The sequence below is a fragment of the Lissotriton helveticus genome, chromosome 6, assembly GCF_964261635.1.
Source record: "Lissotriton helveticus chromosome 6, aLisHel1.1, whole genome shotgun sequence".
Lineage (NCBI taxonomy): Eukaryota > Metazoa > Chordata > Amphibia > Caudata > Salamandridae > Lissotriton > Lissotriton helveticus.
The window spans coordinates 236,825,940-236,843,297 of record NC_136067.1 but is presented as its reverse complement, the minus strand read 5'-3'; the positions used below and the strand labels follow the sequence as shown (position 1 = coordinate 236,843,297).

Genomic DNA, 17,358 nt, shown 5'->3' with positions numbered 1-17,358 from the left:
CTAGGATCGTTTCTTCCATTGTTTCTGGAGTCTTGTCTGCGTTTTGGCTTGCCATAACGAAGCAGAATTATCAAAAATAAAATGCCTGCTACGAGTTCCAACAGGAGTGGTAGGCCGCCAAAGACAGAATGGACAAAATTAGGAAAAATGCCCAGAACTGTTGTGAAGGGTGTTAACAGTCCCGAAAAAATTGTCTTAAATACATGTGGGATACCGCCAGTATCAGACATATATAGGATTTAGGCTTAACATTTCTGCGAAATGTAGAGGGCAATTTGTTGATAAAAGGCTATGTATCTCTGCCGTTGTCCTTGCAGATCATACGTTTCTTTTGATGATGTCAAGGGCACAGTTGTCTGTAAAAGAACAGACTTCATTCTGCTTAAAGTATCAATTCGAATAGAAGAGATATTCAAAAATGGCCAAATATTTGCCTCCCTGTCTGGAGTGCTGTTTGGAAACAATAATTGCATACAGCAAGTGACCATGGAACTAACGCTAACTAGATAAGCTTTTCCTGGCACCATGCATCAACATCTGTGGTCCACTATTAGAATATAGCTCCCGTTAGAAAGCCGTCTAAAGAACGGCTCTATTCGAGTTGCAGGTGTGCCATGCTGGTGACATGAAAGGTTATTTGAAATCCCCTCACAGGCCCCATGCAGGTTAATACCTTGACACAGAAGTATACCACTTAGTGATCTTTTACAATTATTACCACTGAGAAATACATTCTGTTCCTTTTCACTATAACATGTGTGTGTGTAAGGTAATTTCCATGATGACTTAATGTACTCTTTACCCAACCTTTCATAATGGCCTGCTGGTATATATTCTTGACAGAATTTAAATTTGAAAGTTGTTATCGGAATAGTTATTATTCCGTGTATTATCCATTCAATGACAGGTCGTTCTGACATTGTCAATGGTAATCTCTCAAGTTTTTCAATGCTCAGAATTGTATATTACGCTCCTTTCTGTGCCAAGCTGATTTGCGTATCAGTAAGGTTAAAGATAGAGAATAATGACGTTGTGTTGATTAAACGCCAAGGCACGTAGCCTGAACGCAGATTTTGTAACGTCCAGCCTAGCTGTACAATAGAACACAATTGGGACTGACCATGTTGTAACATTAGCAAGTCCTGCTCTATTATATCTATAGCAGATGATACAATACTGTCCAGTGAATATATTCTGGAAGACAGAGTCATTAACCCATTGTCCACAACAGAAAGTGATTTTTCCAAATTAATACGGTCAATTTCCCGTATTTTTTCTGCTGTTTCAATTTGCGTTTCTTTCCAAGCTTCGTTGTAAGCTGCCTATATACCGGCCGCTATAAAACGTTTTTGACGCTGTTTGCGTGGTCCCATTATGAAATCACGCAAGTCAGCACCGTCTTTAAGTAAAGTCAAGTGTTGCTTAATTTCTGCCAGTGTGGATTTCTGTAGCCATTCGAGGCAGAGTTTTCCTACACTGTATGTTGTAACTATCCCTGGATGTTGTCTCTGGGAGTATCTAGGGTCTGGCCTGGTCAATTTGAACCCCTGTATTTTGTTCAGGAATCTATCTTGACACTTATTTGTGTCTGTGGGCCAGATCAACCATTTTTTCCAATCAGGATGTGTTCTGTTTTGGTTAAAATTATGGGATACGTCTATCTCAACATCTGTAGTGCTATTACTGTCAGGTGTTGGCTTTGGAATAGACGGTTTGTTTAAGTCTTTAATTTTGGCTAGGCCAAGACAGGTTGTCTGTTGAATGCTATCATTCAAAAATATAATTTGTTCTGGGATCATGCAGGCTCTAAATAATGATTCTATACCTTGGACCTGCCAATCTTTGGTACCCCAGATGGTTTTTGTTTCAATATTGTTTTTCCAAAAATCAAAACCAAATGTAGTCATTTGTTCATAAAATGCTTCTGAATAGATTAATTTAGTGTTTGACAGCATTGTTTTCATTCCTGTCTTATTTAACATTTTGAAATAAAAGACTTCTGCTTCACTTGTGTTAAACCCTGAGAAGTAAGGGAATTTCTCATAAAATGTTTTTGAACTGCCTTTTGGTGGAGTTGCACAATGTTCCCACTGATTATAATTTAAAACATTTCTAGGTTGAGCAGATTTATGCAAATAGTGATGTGCAAAATGGTTGTAGCAGTACATTTCTTCATAATTAGATGAACCCTGCAAGTAATCATGTTCTGTAAATTTTGCTGACATTACTAAATCTGACATCTTATCATTAATACTTTCAAAGTCCCAATCATCAGAGAATGTGCTCGGTTTTACAAAGTCACTCAATGAAATCTTAAACTGGTGTGGATACTTCAAGAGCTCGACCGGGCCATAAATATTGTAATCTGTTTTGTCCCAAGCTACCCCACCGGGTACTGGATTGGCTGTGACATTCACGGACGATAGTTCTCTTTTCTCAATGTGAGATGACTTGTGTGGCTTTAGGACCAAGTTGATGTTCTGACTTGCTGTGTCCATTGTACTATATTTTCCCTCAATGAATTTTCCCAAACAAAGAACCATGATGAGCCAAAGCAGGAGGAAAAGTACACCTAACACAATCCAAAGTTCAATCCATGGAGAAATCAGATAGGTTTCTTTGAGTTGATGAAAGAGTTCTGTTACTTTGTTTTTAAAAGATTTCGTTGTTGGCTGTTCTTCAGGCTCGCTTGGATCCTCAGAAAAGTCATCGAAATTGATGAAGTAGCCAGATGCATTTCTATCAATTGTTGGAATCACTTCCGGATTTTTATTTGCTTTTGGAATTTTCTTTGTTTCATTAGCATAGTCTGTGGCTACATCGTTGTAGACAGGTGTTTCTTGATGGACTGTTTCAATTTGGGCTTCAAGAGGCACAAGTTCCATGGCATTATTGCATAGTCCCTTTTTAATCACTGCAGCTTTATCAAATGTGATTAGTCTCTCAGTTTGAACCTTTTGGATTGTAGCAAGATTTGGTCTTCTGCTATTTCTTGGGAGTCCACAGGGCCTACTACTTATTATTGGCCACATGATTGTGGTTTTACCAGGTCGATTGATACAACTCGGTTCTCCTTTTTACCAGCAAGGGGCGGTAGTACAACTGATCTTGTTCCGTTGACAGCTAAGACAGGTACTGCTTTTCTGTAAGAAGGCCCAAATTCCTTCTTCACCGCGATCTTCTCTCTGACCAGATCCCCAATCTTTGGAATCCAGACAGGCCTTGCTGGGACATGTGGTTTCTCTTCAGTGGCTGTTGGCTGCTGTTTTAGCTCAGGTCTTTTCTTGTTTCATTTAAGTCCTGTAAAATAGCCAAACGATCTTTGATATCAAAGCATTTTTCTTCTACCACTGAAGTCTGACTATCTAAGTCCTGAATATGCATTCTAGTACCGAACAATAGTTCATACGGACTGAAACCTTTTAGAGAATTTCTTGGCAGATTGTTAAGACTACGTTGGACACTTGTTAAATGTTGGACCCACCCATCACCCGTACCTAATACCCTCGCCGTTATAGATTGTTTTATGTCTCGGTTTTTTCTTTCCACAATCCCGTTTCCCTCAGGATGGAAGGGACAAGAGTACCGCAATGCAATACCCATGCTGGTCATGGCCTCCTTATAAGCTCGAGAGCTAAAAGCAGGACCCTGGTCAGAATGTAGCATGCCAATTGCGTATGTGCCGATATAGACTCGCAAATCTTTTATAACAGTTCTGGCGTCAGCCGAGCACTGGTGTCTACATTTTAAGTGAATCTAGTCATAAATAATATACATTGGGACGCATGTTTCCTGTTTAATCATGCGTATAGATCGCCTTATGCTTTCTATTAGGTGTTCTGGCACTACTTCGGCCGGTTCGCAACTGCGATCTCTGTTGCAATTTTCACAATTTTTTGCAAATTTGTGATTATCCAACCTCATTCCCGGCCACCAGTATTCTGATTGTAATTCATTCAGAGATTCCTTGATCCTTCGGTGCCCTAGACCTTCACCCATGTGTGCGTCTGCTATTAGCAAGACTCTCCTGTTCGTGTTTGGAATTACTCTATCCCCCACTCCAGGGATTCGAGCAAAAGGAACGGAGTTTGCATCGATTATGTATGTATAATTGAGTGGATAGTTCATGGGTAATGCTGCAGAGTCGCCTTTTGAAGACGTTTTTACTGCCAGCATGGTTTCCCAGTCTATGTATTTTCTGAACGCTTTTTTGTGGCTACGGAAGCCGGATTAGTTGCTTCCGCTGTGGCTGTCTCAGCCAATGAATTCCCTGCAGCGTGAACGCCATCACGCTGATGACTCATTGTATGTATCACGTGAGTCTTTTGTAGTTCTTTCTTCAAAAGAACTACTTGTTCCCAAAGCGATTTTTGCTTGATTGTGGCACCTGTGTCATCTTTGTAACCGTTTTGAACCCATTTCTGCAAGTCATTATTGTATGATTTGACACAAGAATGCGAATCGCACACTATTAGTGTCGTGAATTTGCCATCTGCAATGTCGAGCGCCATTTTTAAAGATATTAATTCAGTTTGTTTACCTGAATTATTTTTTACAGATTGTGACATTGTTACCAGTGGTCTCAATTTACCTCCGCGCCACCGGCATTTGACAACCTCGCACGTAGCGTTATAAGCTCGTTTTCCCCAAACTTAGGGTTCTGCATAACTGTTTGTGTATATTACACAGGCGTACTGTTGTAGGAGCAGAATGTCGTTAGGCAGAGGATATTCTTTTTCATACGTTAGATATTTCAATTTTTTCATTTCCGGATCAAAATAGTATTTCCGGATCAAAATAGTATTTCACTTTTTCTGTAGCAAGAGAATTCTCCCATTGTATCCATTTTGGATCTAATGCCACGGTAGTTAAATTACATGGGCTTGTTAATGACTCGAAGGCTGATTCTGCTGTTAAAACAGTAATCGGTCTGCCTTGGGCCTGGGCTCTTTCTTTTGCTACAGCTGTTTGAACCGCAATTACAATATTTTTTGCAAGACTGAATGTTTTTTCAGCTTGTGAGTATAAGTGTGATTTGTATGCTATTGGTACCTTTTCTCCCTCATTAGAGGTCAGGCACTTGAATCCGCATCTTCCTGGGATGACTCGGATTACAAGGTTGCGTGTATTATCGCGAGTTTGCAATTTTGTTTTTGCTAACATGTCTGTTTGCAATGATCTCAAAATTTCTGTGTGTTTTTGAGTCCAATTGATTGGTTTAAAATCAGGTTTTATTAATTCATAGAGAGGTTTAACCCTCTCTGCATAATTTAGAATGTAAGTTCTTCCGAAATTCAGGAAACCTAGTATTGATTGTAAGTTCCTCAGCGTTTTTGGTGCTTGGAGTACAGCACACTTCTCTAAGAAATTGTCTGCTAGGCTTTTGCCTTCACTTGATAATTCATATCCTAAAAACAGGACAGTCAGATGGGCAATTCGTGACTTTTTAAAGTTGAATTTGTAACCCTCTGCTGCGAACCCAAGTATTATGGTGTTCACTCTTTTCAAGTGAGTATCCAAGTCATCATCTGTCAAATAGATGTCATCGACATAAGATAATGCCTCATCATCATACACTTGTAGTTACTCCGTTACTCTTGCTGAGAATAATCCTGGGCTATTCTTGAACCCCTGTGGGAGTCGACAGAAATTTTCTGCGAGCCCTTTATCGAGAAAGCGGTCAAATACCTGCTTTCAGGTGCAATGTTTTGACAAAAGAATCCATTAGAGATGTCTAATGTTGTTTTGTATTTTTTGCGCAATATGTTATTCATTAGTGCTGCACTGTGTGAGTTTTGTACTGCAAATGTTTTGCAACATGAGTTTAGGTGTTTGTAGTCCAAAACTAGACGATATGAATCATCTGGCTTGGAGACAGGAAACAAAGGATTGTTCATTTGTGAGGTGCATGTTTCAATCACCCCCTGGTATTCAAGTTGATCTAAGATCTCCCTGACCTGTTGTTTAGCTTCTTGCTTAATTGGGTACTGCCTTTGTGCAGTTGGTTGACATTTTAATTGGATTTTGTGAGGAGGAGAGTCCTCATCCCATCCTACATGATTTTTATATAATGCAGGAGCTTGGGCTACTGCCCACTTTCTTGCAAGTGTATATTTTTTATGAATTGGAATGTGATTTGAGAAGGCAGGCATAATCATTTCTTCGCCATGAGGGCACTCCCTGACAAACTCTGGTGGCCAGTCCTTTTCAGCTAAAAGGATGTCATAGCCTTTGGAAAGGTCATCCCAAAATAGACCCCTTACTTTCCTAGTCTTATCTCCCTCTATACGTAATGTTATCTCGTATATTTTATGAGGTTTGCTAACTCTGCTGTCTGCAGTTTCCACTTGAATGTATTCATTCATGCCCACTGTCTCCAGATGATTCATCAGGATCTTGCGAGCTATGGTCACTTCTGCTGCGCTGTCTAGCACTGTCTGGGCCCACTCTCCGTTTTTCAGCTGTGTCCTCAGTATCCTCGGCATGTTTGATTATTTTAATACTGGCTACTTTTTTTCTTGGAAATTGTAATTCTTTACTTTGATGAGCAGGTTCCTTGTCTTTGGACTTGACGTGCTCTTCCCTGTGTTCTGACCGTCCTCTTCTTTCCGATTTCTGCGAGGAAGTCTGAAAAGATCGAGAGGGACGTGTATCAATATCTTGATATCTATCAGGTTTCTTTAGATCATCCCTATTTCTAAGGTTGTATCTTTTCTCAGAGGGCTCCCTCTGGGGAGACTTGTGTCCTTGGTCTGGAGATCTTTCTCTCCGCCGAGGAGACCTTCCTCTGGACTGGAATCTTTTTTCTTTGGGAGTGGATTGTTTATTTCCATCCCAGCTCTTTTTTGGAGTGTTTAGATTATTTTTAATAAATATCTTTTCAGGATTTTCAGTTAGTTGGGGTTTTACGGGTTTCCCACCCAAACTATCTCTTCCTAGTTCTTCATAGGATTTTTCTATGATTCTGGCAAGTTCAAATGGTTGTTCTGCTATATCTGTTTCTTTCAATTTCTGGAGGAAAGTTATATCCTCCGTTGCCAATTGAACCAACTCTCTATATGCCTGTGTTAATTCTTTTACTTTAACTAAGAGTTCTTCACTTGACATTTTTTCAATGTCTGGATGTGGTGTGTAGCTGGCTAGAACCGGCCACGTTGCTCCTGGTCTACCTAGTGGACCGAGCCTGGTGATGTGATTATTATGTTTTAGGGCGCCTTTAAACCAGAGCAGGAGCTCTTGGTATTTTAATGGGATTTCCACCTCCTCGAAAGGAGTGTATTCCTCCGGAGGTTCCTCTATTTTGTAATAGTGGAATTCGTGTGTGACAGCATTCGCTGCTGGAAAGTTTATCCATGAATAGAATACCATTGTCTGCCGATATTCATGTGCCTCAATTACGATTACGACTATACCACCTCTCGATGTTAGTCCATTCTCTATAAGTTTAAGAGTTATAGTTTTTCTTATGTTGACCGGAATGAGTATAGCATTCGGGTCGGTCTGCAGGAGACTAGTGTCATCCTCTAGGAGTTGAGCTGCTATTCTAGCTGTCTCCCTTTCTTCTTCATTTTCTGACATTTTTACTGACAGAAAGGTTTTTGTTGCAGATCAGGTTTCAAGGAAACAAAGATTAGGTGCACAATATTTTTAGAACACTGTATCCTTCAACGTTGACTAAACCAAAAACTATACATAGAAATCTCTTCCTACTAAGTTCCGGCGGATTTTTAACCTTTTACCCACTCCAGACGTCTTTTTGGAGTCTGTGTGAAAAAGCACGACTGAGTTACTCTAACGTCTTGCGTTAGATTTATCGCCTTACCAAACGTTGGGCGCCATGTAGTGTAGTTCCTATATTCCCAATAGGCTCTGCGCATTGGAATAATATATTCAGCAGTGTAGACGTAGGACTGAGGTTATCTAGGTCTCTACTGACTATATTAGACTTAAGGTTTGCCAGCTAGCTCAGAGGTCACTAGAAACTTTCTCGAACAAACGAGGAGGAGTTTAACCTCCCTGGATAGACAAGAAGGGATTAGCTTCTGACAACCATAAAACATGACAACTTTACTCTCCCTGAATAAGAGTGTATCTCTAGAGTCGTGTGAAAACAATAGACAGCTATTTCACTCAGTCAAATGTGCGTACTTAGTTTCACCAGAATGCAGAGAAAAGAGAGACGGGCGTTTTCAATAAAAGGTGTTATTTATTGAGCAGTCTTCTTCCTCATACAAGAGAAATGAATTGCCACGATTGTAATGCTCATGGTAAAGTAAAGTGTGTACAGTAAAAGGAGGATTATAAAATAATACTGTAAAAGCATTGATATGGTTTCTTAGCCATATGATACTTTAAAATAGATAAAATAAATACATACATATATACATTGACTAATCGTACTCAACTGCTGCTTCTAAATACGCCTACCCCGGTGTACCTGACCTAAGCCTAATAGGTGGGAAGGAGTAACTAAGTAGCAGTTTAAGTTAAGTTTGTTTTGCCAAGAATCTGACTCAAGAATTCTCTGTAAGGGTTTAGTCAGTTCCATACCTGGGTAATAGAAAGCAGGAGGTCTTGTATCTCTTTCTCAGGACTCGATATCCCAGTAACCCGCGAAGGTATCTGGAAACACCGGAGCTGGATTTCTCGGCAGGAGAAAAGACAGCGTCTCTCTCAGTGCGTCAGGGAGGAGGGGCAGCGTCCGTGGGCTCTCGCATCAGCTGGGCTCTCGGGCAAGTAGATAGCTGCTCTGCTCCAGAATCACCACCGTGTGTTTGCTTAAGGCAACGTTGGCATATTTATACCTGAAAGGTGCCTGGGTTTGACGTAAGGTTGGACATAAGACGTCAATAAAGATGTCACTAAGAACTGGCCGTTCTTACAGTGCTTTACAGGAGTTCTAGGACGAAATCAAAACAAAAGCAAGGGGGATTTCCCAGGTTGCTGGAGGCTTGGTTTTGTTTAGAGAACTCGGTGTGCTTACTAGGGGGCCGGAGAAGTAGCCTTGCTTAATGTGACAGCATGTGCTACGACTGAATTATGGATATGATTATTATGCCGTTGTATGGATATTATTGATTATAACCGGACAAGGGCATAAATTAGGAATATCGATTCAGGTTCCTAGATAAAACACTACACTATGATAGAAACATTGACAGGAAAGTCCGGAGATTGGTCGCTATAAGCCTACTGCTGGCTACACGCCGGATTGCAATGCGATGTGCTCGAGGTCCAGTCCCAACACTGGAGGAATGGCACACAGATATGGTCTACTGTAACATGCAATCAGAGGTATACAGTGAATTACTCCCATGCCAGAGTCGCCCCAAGAACCATTGAGGTCCATACCAGACCAATAGGCAAAGAGACAGGTGAGATGGAAGGAGAGAATGCAGTGATGACCTAGAATGGCTGAGAGATGTAGAGCATTAGCCTTATGGGTGAAATTGGTCTACAATGTTCTTAGAGGTACATAATATATGCCACAATAATCTTGATAAATTATGAAAAAGTTATTTGCGCTAAACTGCTTACCAATGTGTCCTTGATAGGTCAATAGGCGACTTTCCTAGATGTATTCTGTTATGGTCTTTGGATCATAGTGCCTTTTAGTATTTATTTATGGACCAAATTGTAAAAGAATGACCGTGGTTGTGCCCAGTCTCATCGTATATTTTCTACAGTTTGTCAATTAAAAAAAACTATCCTAGGCTACAATTATTAATGAAGCCCCGACTGGACACAAAGAATATTGCAATAGGGTTCAGGTTAACCTCAGATCTGCATCATAATCTAAGCGACTGCTTTAACTAAACCTAGTCATGCTATAGAAGTAAGCGGGCAATTCACTTGATTCTGCCTGTCATACATGCACTTTGTGCTATTGAAGATTATATGTTACCATAGATGGTAACCCGCTTCCTCATTTATATTCTTGCGCCCCTTTATTGCAGAATGTATTGGATTAATATGTAGCTTTGTTTTTACTTCATGTGGAAACTTTGCTTGCTCCTCTGTAAATAGTTCCGTTCCGCGGTGAGTCATTTTTTTATTTTACTTGTTACATTATTTTCTGTACCTAGAACCTGTGGCCTCTCATTTGTCTGCATGTTACAAATCATAAACACTACAGTATGATTCAAAGTTATTATTTCATAGGAAGTCGTTTCTAAAAACGTCTTTGTACTTTGTTTGAGTAATTGTTGTACGACTTTCCAATGTAGTCCCACAACGTTATTATTTGTTCTATTTGTTACAGAACTTTCTCAATACAGCAGATGTGATTGTGAAGAAGCAGGACACGTGGGCAACTGTGAGTGAAACGCAGAGGATTGAGGGCGGCTCTCGGCTGCTTGAGTCCACGCAGGAATTTTCAAAAGCGCTTCAGATAAACGACACCATCTCACAAGAGACAAAGACCATCATTTTGAAAGGAATTGTTGTCACTAATGAGACTGGCAGCTATCAAAAAAACTTTACTTTTGGAAATACAACAGGAAACGTTTTCATTGCTAACGAGACACTGGCGACCATTCGCAGCTCCATTTTAATTACCATTGCTTATTCCGAGCTCAGTAACATTTTGACAGCAACTCAAAATCAGTCTGTGAATGCCTTGGTGATGTCAACAGTTGTGGGGAACCAGAACGACACCAACTCAAGCGAAGATTTTAAGATATCAATGGCGTTTGATAAAATCAACCGCTCCCTATCTAATGCCTCATGTGTCTTCTGGAAGTTCAATGGCAACGGATCCGGTGATTGGGACACAGAGGGCTGCAGAGCCACTGAAGAAGCAAATCAAGTCATATGTACATGTGATCACTTGACTGCCTTCTCAGTATTAATGTCATCCTCCTCGTCCTCCTCGTCCTCACCATCTGGAGGCATTACAACAGTAGAAGAAAAACAGAGGGAGGCCACCTTAGAGTACATCACTTACATTGGTGTGGGCATTTCCATGGGAAGCTTAGTTCTTTGCCTCATAATTGAGGGATTGGTTTGGAAATCTGTTACCAAAAATAAAACATCCTACATGCGGCATGTGTGCTTGGTCAACATCGCTGTATCGCTTCTGATTGCAGATATTTGGTTCATCATTGGAGCCAGCCTCACAGCACAACTGTCCAATCAAACTTACACCAGTGAAACGACCAGTACAGCACAAGCCTGTGATGCTGCTACATTTTTTGCTCACTTTTTCTACCTTGCACTTTTCTTTTGGATGCTCACTATGGGCCTTATTCTCTTTTATCGTATTGTTTATGTTTTGAAAGATATGAGTAAGACAACTATGTTGGCAGTAGCATTCTCTTTGGGCTATGGATGCCCCCTCATCATATCTATAGTTAGTGTAGCTGTCACAAGGCCACAGAACTATTACAGAGAAGGCAGTAGCTGTTGGCTTAACATCATAAATAGCAAGGCATTCCTTGCCTTTGTTGTACCTGCCTTAACAATTGTTGCTGTCAATTTTATCATACTCGCTGTGGTCATCATAACACTCCTGAGGCCTTCTGTTGGAGATAGGCCAAGAAATGAAGAGAAGAGCACGATAGTCAAGATTGCTAAAAGCGTCGCCATCTTAACACCATTGCTTGGCCTGACCTGGGGATTTGGAATAGGGACATTGATAACAAACAGCTTTGCGCTCAAAGTAATATTTTCGCTTCTGAATTCACTCCAGGTTAGTTTGTGATGTCCTGCCAATTCTTTAATATTTAACCTTATGCATTGACTATAATTCTTTCTTTCTTTATAAAAGGATAAAATGATGGCTCTGAAACATCAACAAGTCTCATCTCACTGAAATCATCAGCTAAATCATCAGCCATTGTGTAAATAAAACAAACACTTTGCACATGTCTCAAATTTCCCAGGCATGTGTGAGAAGCTCATCCAGTTCAGGTATTTTTCTTTGCATTCTATGATTTGTTGTCCTGTTGCTTCCATTAGAGAGAAAGCATGCTACAATGTCTAGAATTTGAAGAAAAATCCAGAACTGGTTGAACTGCTCATGCAAGGGCACAAGCAATTTGCCAAATTCCAGTTTTTCCTTCTTATCACATTTTGTTTTAAAGATTTTCACTGTTGTTGATCATGTACACTATATTAAATAAATACCCATAGGTACTTCAGTTATTATGTGGTAACTCCGACTTTCGATTTCCAGAAAGGTTCAGATAAATACCAAATATTGATTTTATAGCCTCATTTTTCCCTAGCAGAGACTAAACGGTCATAGACTTTATTGCCAGTGGCACTTTTAGGTATACAGTTTGACATGATAAACTGCGATTTCACTTTTTGTTTTTATAATTTTCAAAAACCTTTATTGATGATTAGCGCGGTACACAACGGCAAGGCAACTGCCAGAGCATGAAACAGAGCATTGATACCTTCCCGTGTTCTCAATTCAATTGTGCATGAAATAGATAGGAACTAAAAAACAAGAAAACAATGTACTCCCATCACGTAAACACCTTACATGCCATGTTACAGGAAAGAAAAAAGAAAATATTATAACGAGATACAATCTATGGCATATTAGGCAACAGGTCGATGCAGTGTTCTGAATTATTACATATGGCTGTAATGGCAGTCCAATGACGATGCATGGGGAAAAAGACAACCCCACTGCCGAGCAAGCTACTGCCCCGGCACTCCAACCTCAATTGCAGGACACTCTTAACACAATACCCCAAATATCGCCATCCCACTTGAGTATGTTAATGAAGTCATCTTGAACCCTAAAATGACTACAGCACCGGTGCAAGCAGTGGGGCGCGAGGTGAGCCATCGTTCGCCTGGTCTCTTCGCTCCTCCCTCCCTGCCCCATCCCCTTCCTGTCTAAGGAGATAAGAAGTGAGTGGACCCTAGATGGCCTTCGGCCGTGACATTATGGGAAACAGTTCTGCGTAGGAGCGAATGTGATCCTGCCAAGTGGACATAGTATGAATCCAGGATTTTAATTTAGGGGCTCTACCCCTACTCCATCTGCATGCCACTAGGCGTTTGGCCAAGAGTAAGCCCATACCCGAAAACCTTTTATGGAACGTAGTGCTGTCTTGTGTCAGGCCTAACAGGGCCATAAGTGGGCATGGCGCAATTGTAACCCCCAATATATCAGAAAGGCCTTCGAAAATATGCGTCCAGTAGTCTGCCACTCTAGGGCAGGTCCATGCCAGGTGTATAAAGTCTGCCTCCTCTACCCCGCAGCGCTCACGTGTATTATCCCTGAGATGAAACCTATGTAGTTTAGCGGGGGTGTGGTACAGACGGTGAAGAAATTTAAAGTGGATAAGGCGTAGCCGACTATTGCTTGTGATTCTGTCTGTCTGGGCACAGCTGAGTTCCCACTGGTCAGCCGTAAAGGATACGGCGAGGTCAGCATCCCAGGCTTGTCTGGCTCGTGTGAGCAGGTAAGGCGCTCTGCGTGTGTTTATACAAGAGGGATATGATGTGTCGGGGGGGGGGCTCCTGTTGCAATAAAGCATGAAGGGGTGCAAAGGTATCCTGCTCATCAGAAAAAGCAGGGGTAATAGCTCTGACGCTTTGCTGGAGCCGTGTATATAAGAATGTGGGGGTGTGCGCTCCGAAATAAAGGTCCCCGAAGGTATTATATTTCAGTCTAGTTAGCATTCACTTCGCATGTCACTTGCAGCCTGGGATCGTTCAATAAGGATAACCGAGGGGAGTACAAAAATGAGGGGTTCCCCATGACTCGGGCGAGCTGCCGCCATGCCAGCACTGTGCAGTCAACACTGGATGGGTCCTCTCCCTCTCCCTCACCGGTGTAAACAGATAGCCTGCCGGAGGCGTCGGGCCATGTAGCCATCTTCCACTGGCAGGTGAGCCATATACGGTGGAGGGTGGATCCAGTACGTTGCAAAGTGGGCCTGAGCGCAATTATAATAGTGTTCGAAATTGAGGACTTCATATCCACCCTGGTGATATGGGAGCATCAGTGTATCCAGGTTAAGTCGTGTCTGCTTCCCTCCCCACACAAGCCTCGTGAGCTGGGTCCTAAGTGTGCAAAAGAAAAACCTCCCTGGGTGGTATGGGATATTAATGAACAAGTACAATAGTTTAGGTAATATTACCATCTTGATAAGAATAATTCTGCCTGCCATGGAAAGTGGTAGGTGTATCCATTTAGTGATGTTGTCAGTTATCCTATCAGTGGCCATCCCATAGTTAACTCTCATCAGTGCATCTTTATTTCTTGAAATTCGGATACCCAGGTATTTAAACTCATCAGATTCCCAGAGTAGGGGGTAGTCCAATTGGTGTGGCTGCGTGTTATCAGTAAGAGGGAATATGGCAGTCTTGGACTAATTAATTTGTACGCCAGAAATTCTGCCAGATTTTGTAATTTCGCGCAGAAGGGGGTTCAGGTTTTCCCAAGGTTTATTCACATATAATGTCATATCGTCTGCACATAGGGAAATTAGCAGTTGCCTGGCTGGGTCGATCAACGCCCTATGATTGTGATGTTATCTAGGTTTTGCAGCTAAAGGCTCAATGGCTAGGGCGAAGAGGATTGGGGATAAGGGACATCCCTGCCTGGTGCCTCTGAAAATATTAAAGGGGGATATCTGGCTCCGTTCAGCAGCACAGTCGCCGTCGGCTGACAGTACAGCAGTCGTATCCAGTGCAGGAAAGTAAGAAGCATTCCCAAATACTCCAAGGTACCCATCAAATAGTCCCACTCAAGTGAGTCGAACGCCTTGGAGGCATCAAGAAACACCACCACTGCCTCGCAGGTAGGGTCGATGTCTTGAAGTACAGCGGCTAGGGTTCTAAGGTTGTGCGAAGTGGAGCGAATGGGTATAAAACCAGCTTGATCGGGCAGCACTAGTCGCTCCATCAATAGGTTTAGGCAGGTCGCGAGGACCTTTGCCATTATTTTAGTGTCACAATTCAATAAGGACAGGGGACGGTATGAATCGCATAGCACTGGGGATTTCGCTGGTTTGAGCAGCGAGGCTATAAGGGCCTCTCTCATAGTCTTGGGCAAGCATCCTTCCTCTAATGCTGCATAACATACCTCTTTTAGGATAGGGGCTAACAACTGAACATAGGTTTTGTAAAATTCAATTGGGAGTCCGTCTGATCCCAGGGCCCGGCCCGATTTCATATGCATAATAGCATCCATGATCTCGTCAAGTTCTAGGTCTAAGTTAAGGAACTTTCGCTGAGTGTCACCCAGCCAGGCAAGTGCAGTATCTCCAAAGTAGGCAGGTAAATCAAGTGGAGCGCCTCTTTGAGAAGAATAAAGCGTGCTATAGTGTTCCCTAAAAGTACTGAGTAGGTCCGGGAGATTCCTGTGTGTTTTGCCGTGTGCGTCTTGGATTTCCATAACATAGTTGGAAAATTTAGGGGGTCTGGTTGCATTCGCTAGTGCCTTCCCCGGGTAATCCCCTTCACCATATATGCGTGCCATGTGTGGTTTCCCCCGGAAGTAACATTCCCTGTCCTCCAGCAGTTCATATTCCGTTACTTTGTTTCGCATTTGGACTTTTATACCATTACCGTCGGGATTGCGAGCAAGGGCGTTTTCTAGATCTTGAAGCTCCCTCTCTAATTTGTGAAGATCATTAGGCAGTGTTTTAAGGACTCCCCTGCCTTTGGCTATGCACCACTCCCTTGCCGTAACCTTGAATGCCTCCCAAACTTTTGTGATGCTAGATACAGAGTTTGGATTGCATTCAAAGAAATCCTGGATATCCTGTTCTATCTCAGCCTTAAATGCTGAATCGTTGAGATGAGAAGGGTTAAGGCGCCAAATTAGATACAGGGAGCTGTCCAGAGGGGTCTGCAGCTCCACGACCACCGGAGAGTTATCCGAGTATGTGCGGGCCAGATGTTGCGCACGGCCTAGACAGTGTGCCATGTCCAAAGAAACAAACACATAGTCAAATGTAGCCCAGGAAGAGTGGACCGCCGAGAAGTGCGTGCCCTCCCTAGATGAAGGATGCTTGTACCTCCAAGAATCCAGCAAATAGTTGCTATCTATAATATCACTTAGTGTGCTTTGTGTGAGCGTGTGGTGGGCCGGGGAAACTCGAGATCTGTCCATCTGGGGCCGTAGGGTTGTGTTAAAGTCCCCTCTCCAAATAACATAAGTGATGCCTAACGTTAGTATTTTGCCCCACAATAAGAGAAGAATATGGGGATCATCTATATTAGGGCCATAATAATTGGCGAACACCACGTCATGTGAGTAAAGTCTACCCCAAAGTAGGCAGAACCTGCCACCAACATCAGATTCAGATCCAGCGGGAGCAAATGCCACTACTCGCCTGATTAGAATGGCCACTCCCTTAGAGTAACTGCAGTTAGACGCAAAGCACCGGTGGCAGGCCCACCTCGAGGGGAATTGGGGGTTGGTCCCGGGGGCCAAGTTAGTTTCTTGTAAAAGAGCAATCCTAATATCGTGTCTGTCTGATTACCCAAGCACCCGTCTGCGCTTCCTAGGGTCATTGAGCCCGCACACATTCCATGACGCCACCTTGATATTTCGAGTGTTGCAAGCCTTATCTAATGACTCCATCACAAAAGAAACCAGAATTATAACATACACTGTTAACCATTATTGCCTGTACTGTGTGCAGCACATCCATCCCAATACATCCCCCCACCACCCACACCGGCTCCCCCAACTTGCCGGGTATGCTAGACCCACCCTCCCCACTTATTTGACCTCTCGCCATCGTAACAGTCAGTCCCAACATTAACTGGGGGTTCACCCGTTATGGGAGACACTAGGGCCCCGCGCCATGCCTCCTCTTCTCCCTTGTTGCACCAACACGCCACTACGCCGAGTAGGCAAGCAGCTTCCGTGGGATGGGGAAGAGCAACCGGGCAGACCTGATTACATATATATTGTCGGCAGGTATACATCACCATTTCGGAGCCGTTGATCCGCTGTGCTAGGGTCATGTCCGCCTGTTCATGCATCTGCAAGGCTTAGACAGTTCATTCCGGTTGAGACATCGGTGATGGTGATCTTTAGCGGTCACGTGCCGCTGCTTTCCTGGATGTCGCCCTGCAATTCTTTTTGAGGTAGTCCTACACCTGCTGGGGGTTGGTGAAGTAATGTTGATGTCCGCGATGTGTGATCTTTAGCTTCGCAGGGTACATCATGGCGTGGGAAAAAAGCTAGCGTAATATTTTCGTAGTGCACCTGGCCTTTTTCAGGTGCCAGTCTGAGGACTGTATCTCTGTCGTGGTAGTTTAGGAAACGCATGATGATAGGACGAGGTGTCGCCCCCGGGGATGGACGTGCAGCCAACGACTGCTCTCTCTATTGTCATATGCGCTGAGAAGGAGTCTCTTCCAAATAGATCTATG

At 42.7% G+C, this 17,358-nt stretch overlaps 1 protein-coding gene across 1 annotated transcript in view; it reads left to right on the top strand.

Moving 5' to 3' along the window:
* Window positions 1-17,358, top strand: part of LOC144762471 (adhesion G protein-coupled receptor F5-like) — a 937,058-nt gene that overhangs the window by 841,199 nt on the left and 78,501 nt on the right. The window contains exon 22 of the mRNA XM_078647684.1: window positions 10,262-11,689. Within this exon, the coding sequence (XP_078503810.1) occupies window positions 10,262-11,689 (1,428 nt within the window). The remainder of the gene's footprint in view (window positions 1-10,261; window positions 11,690-17,358) is intronic.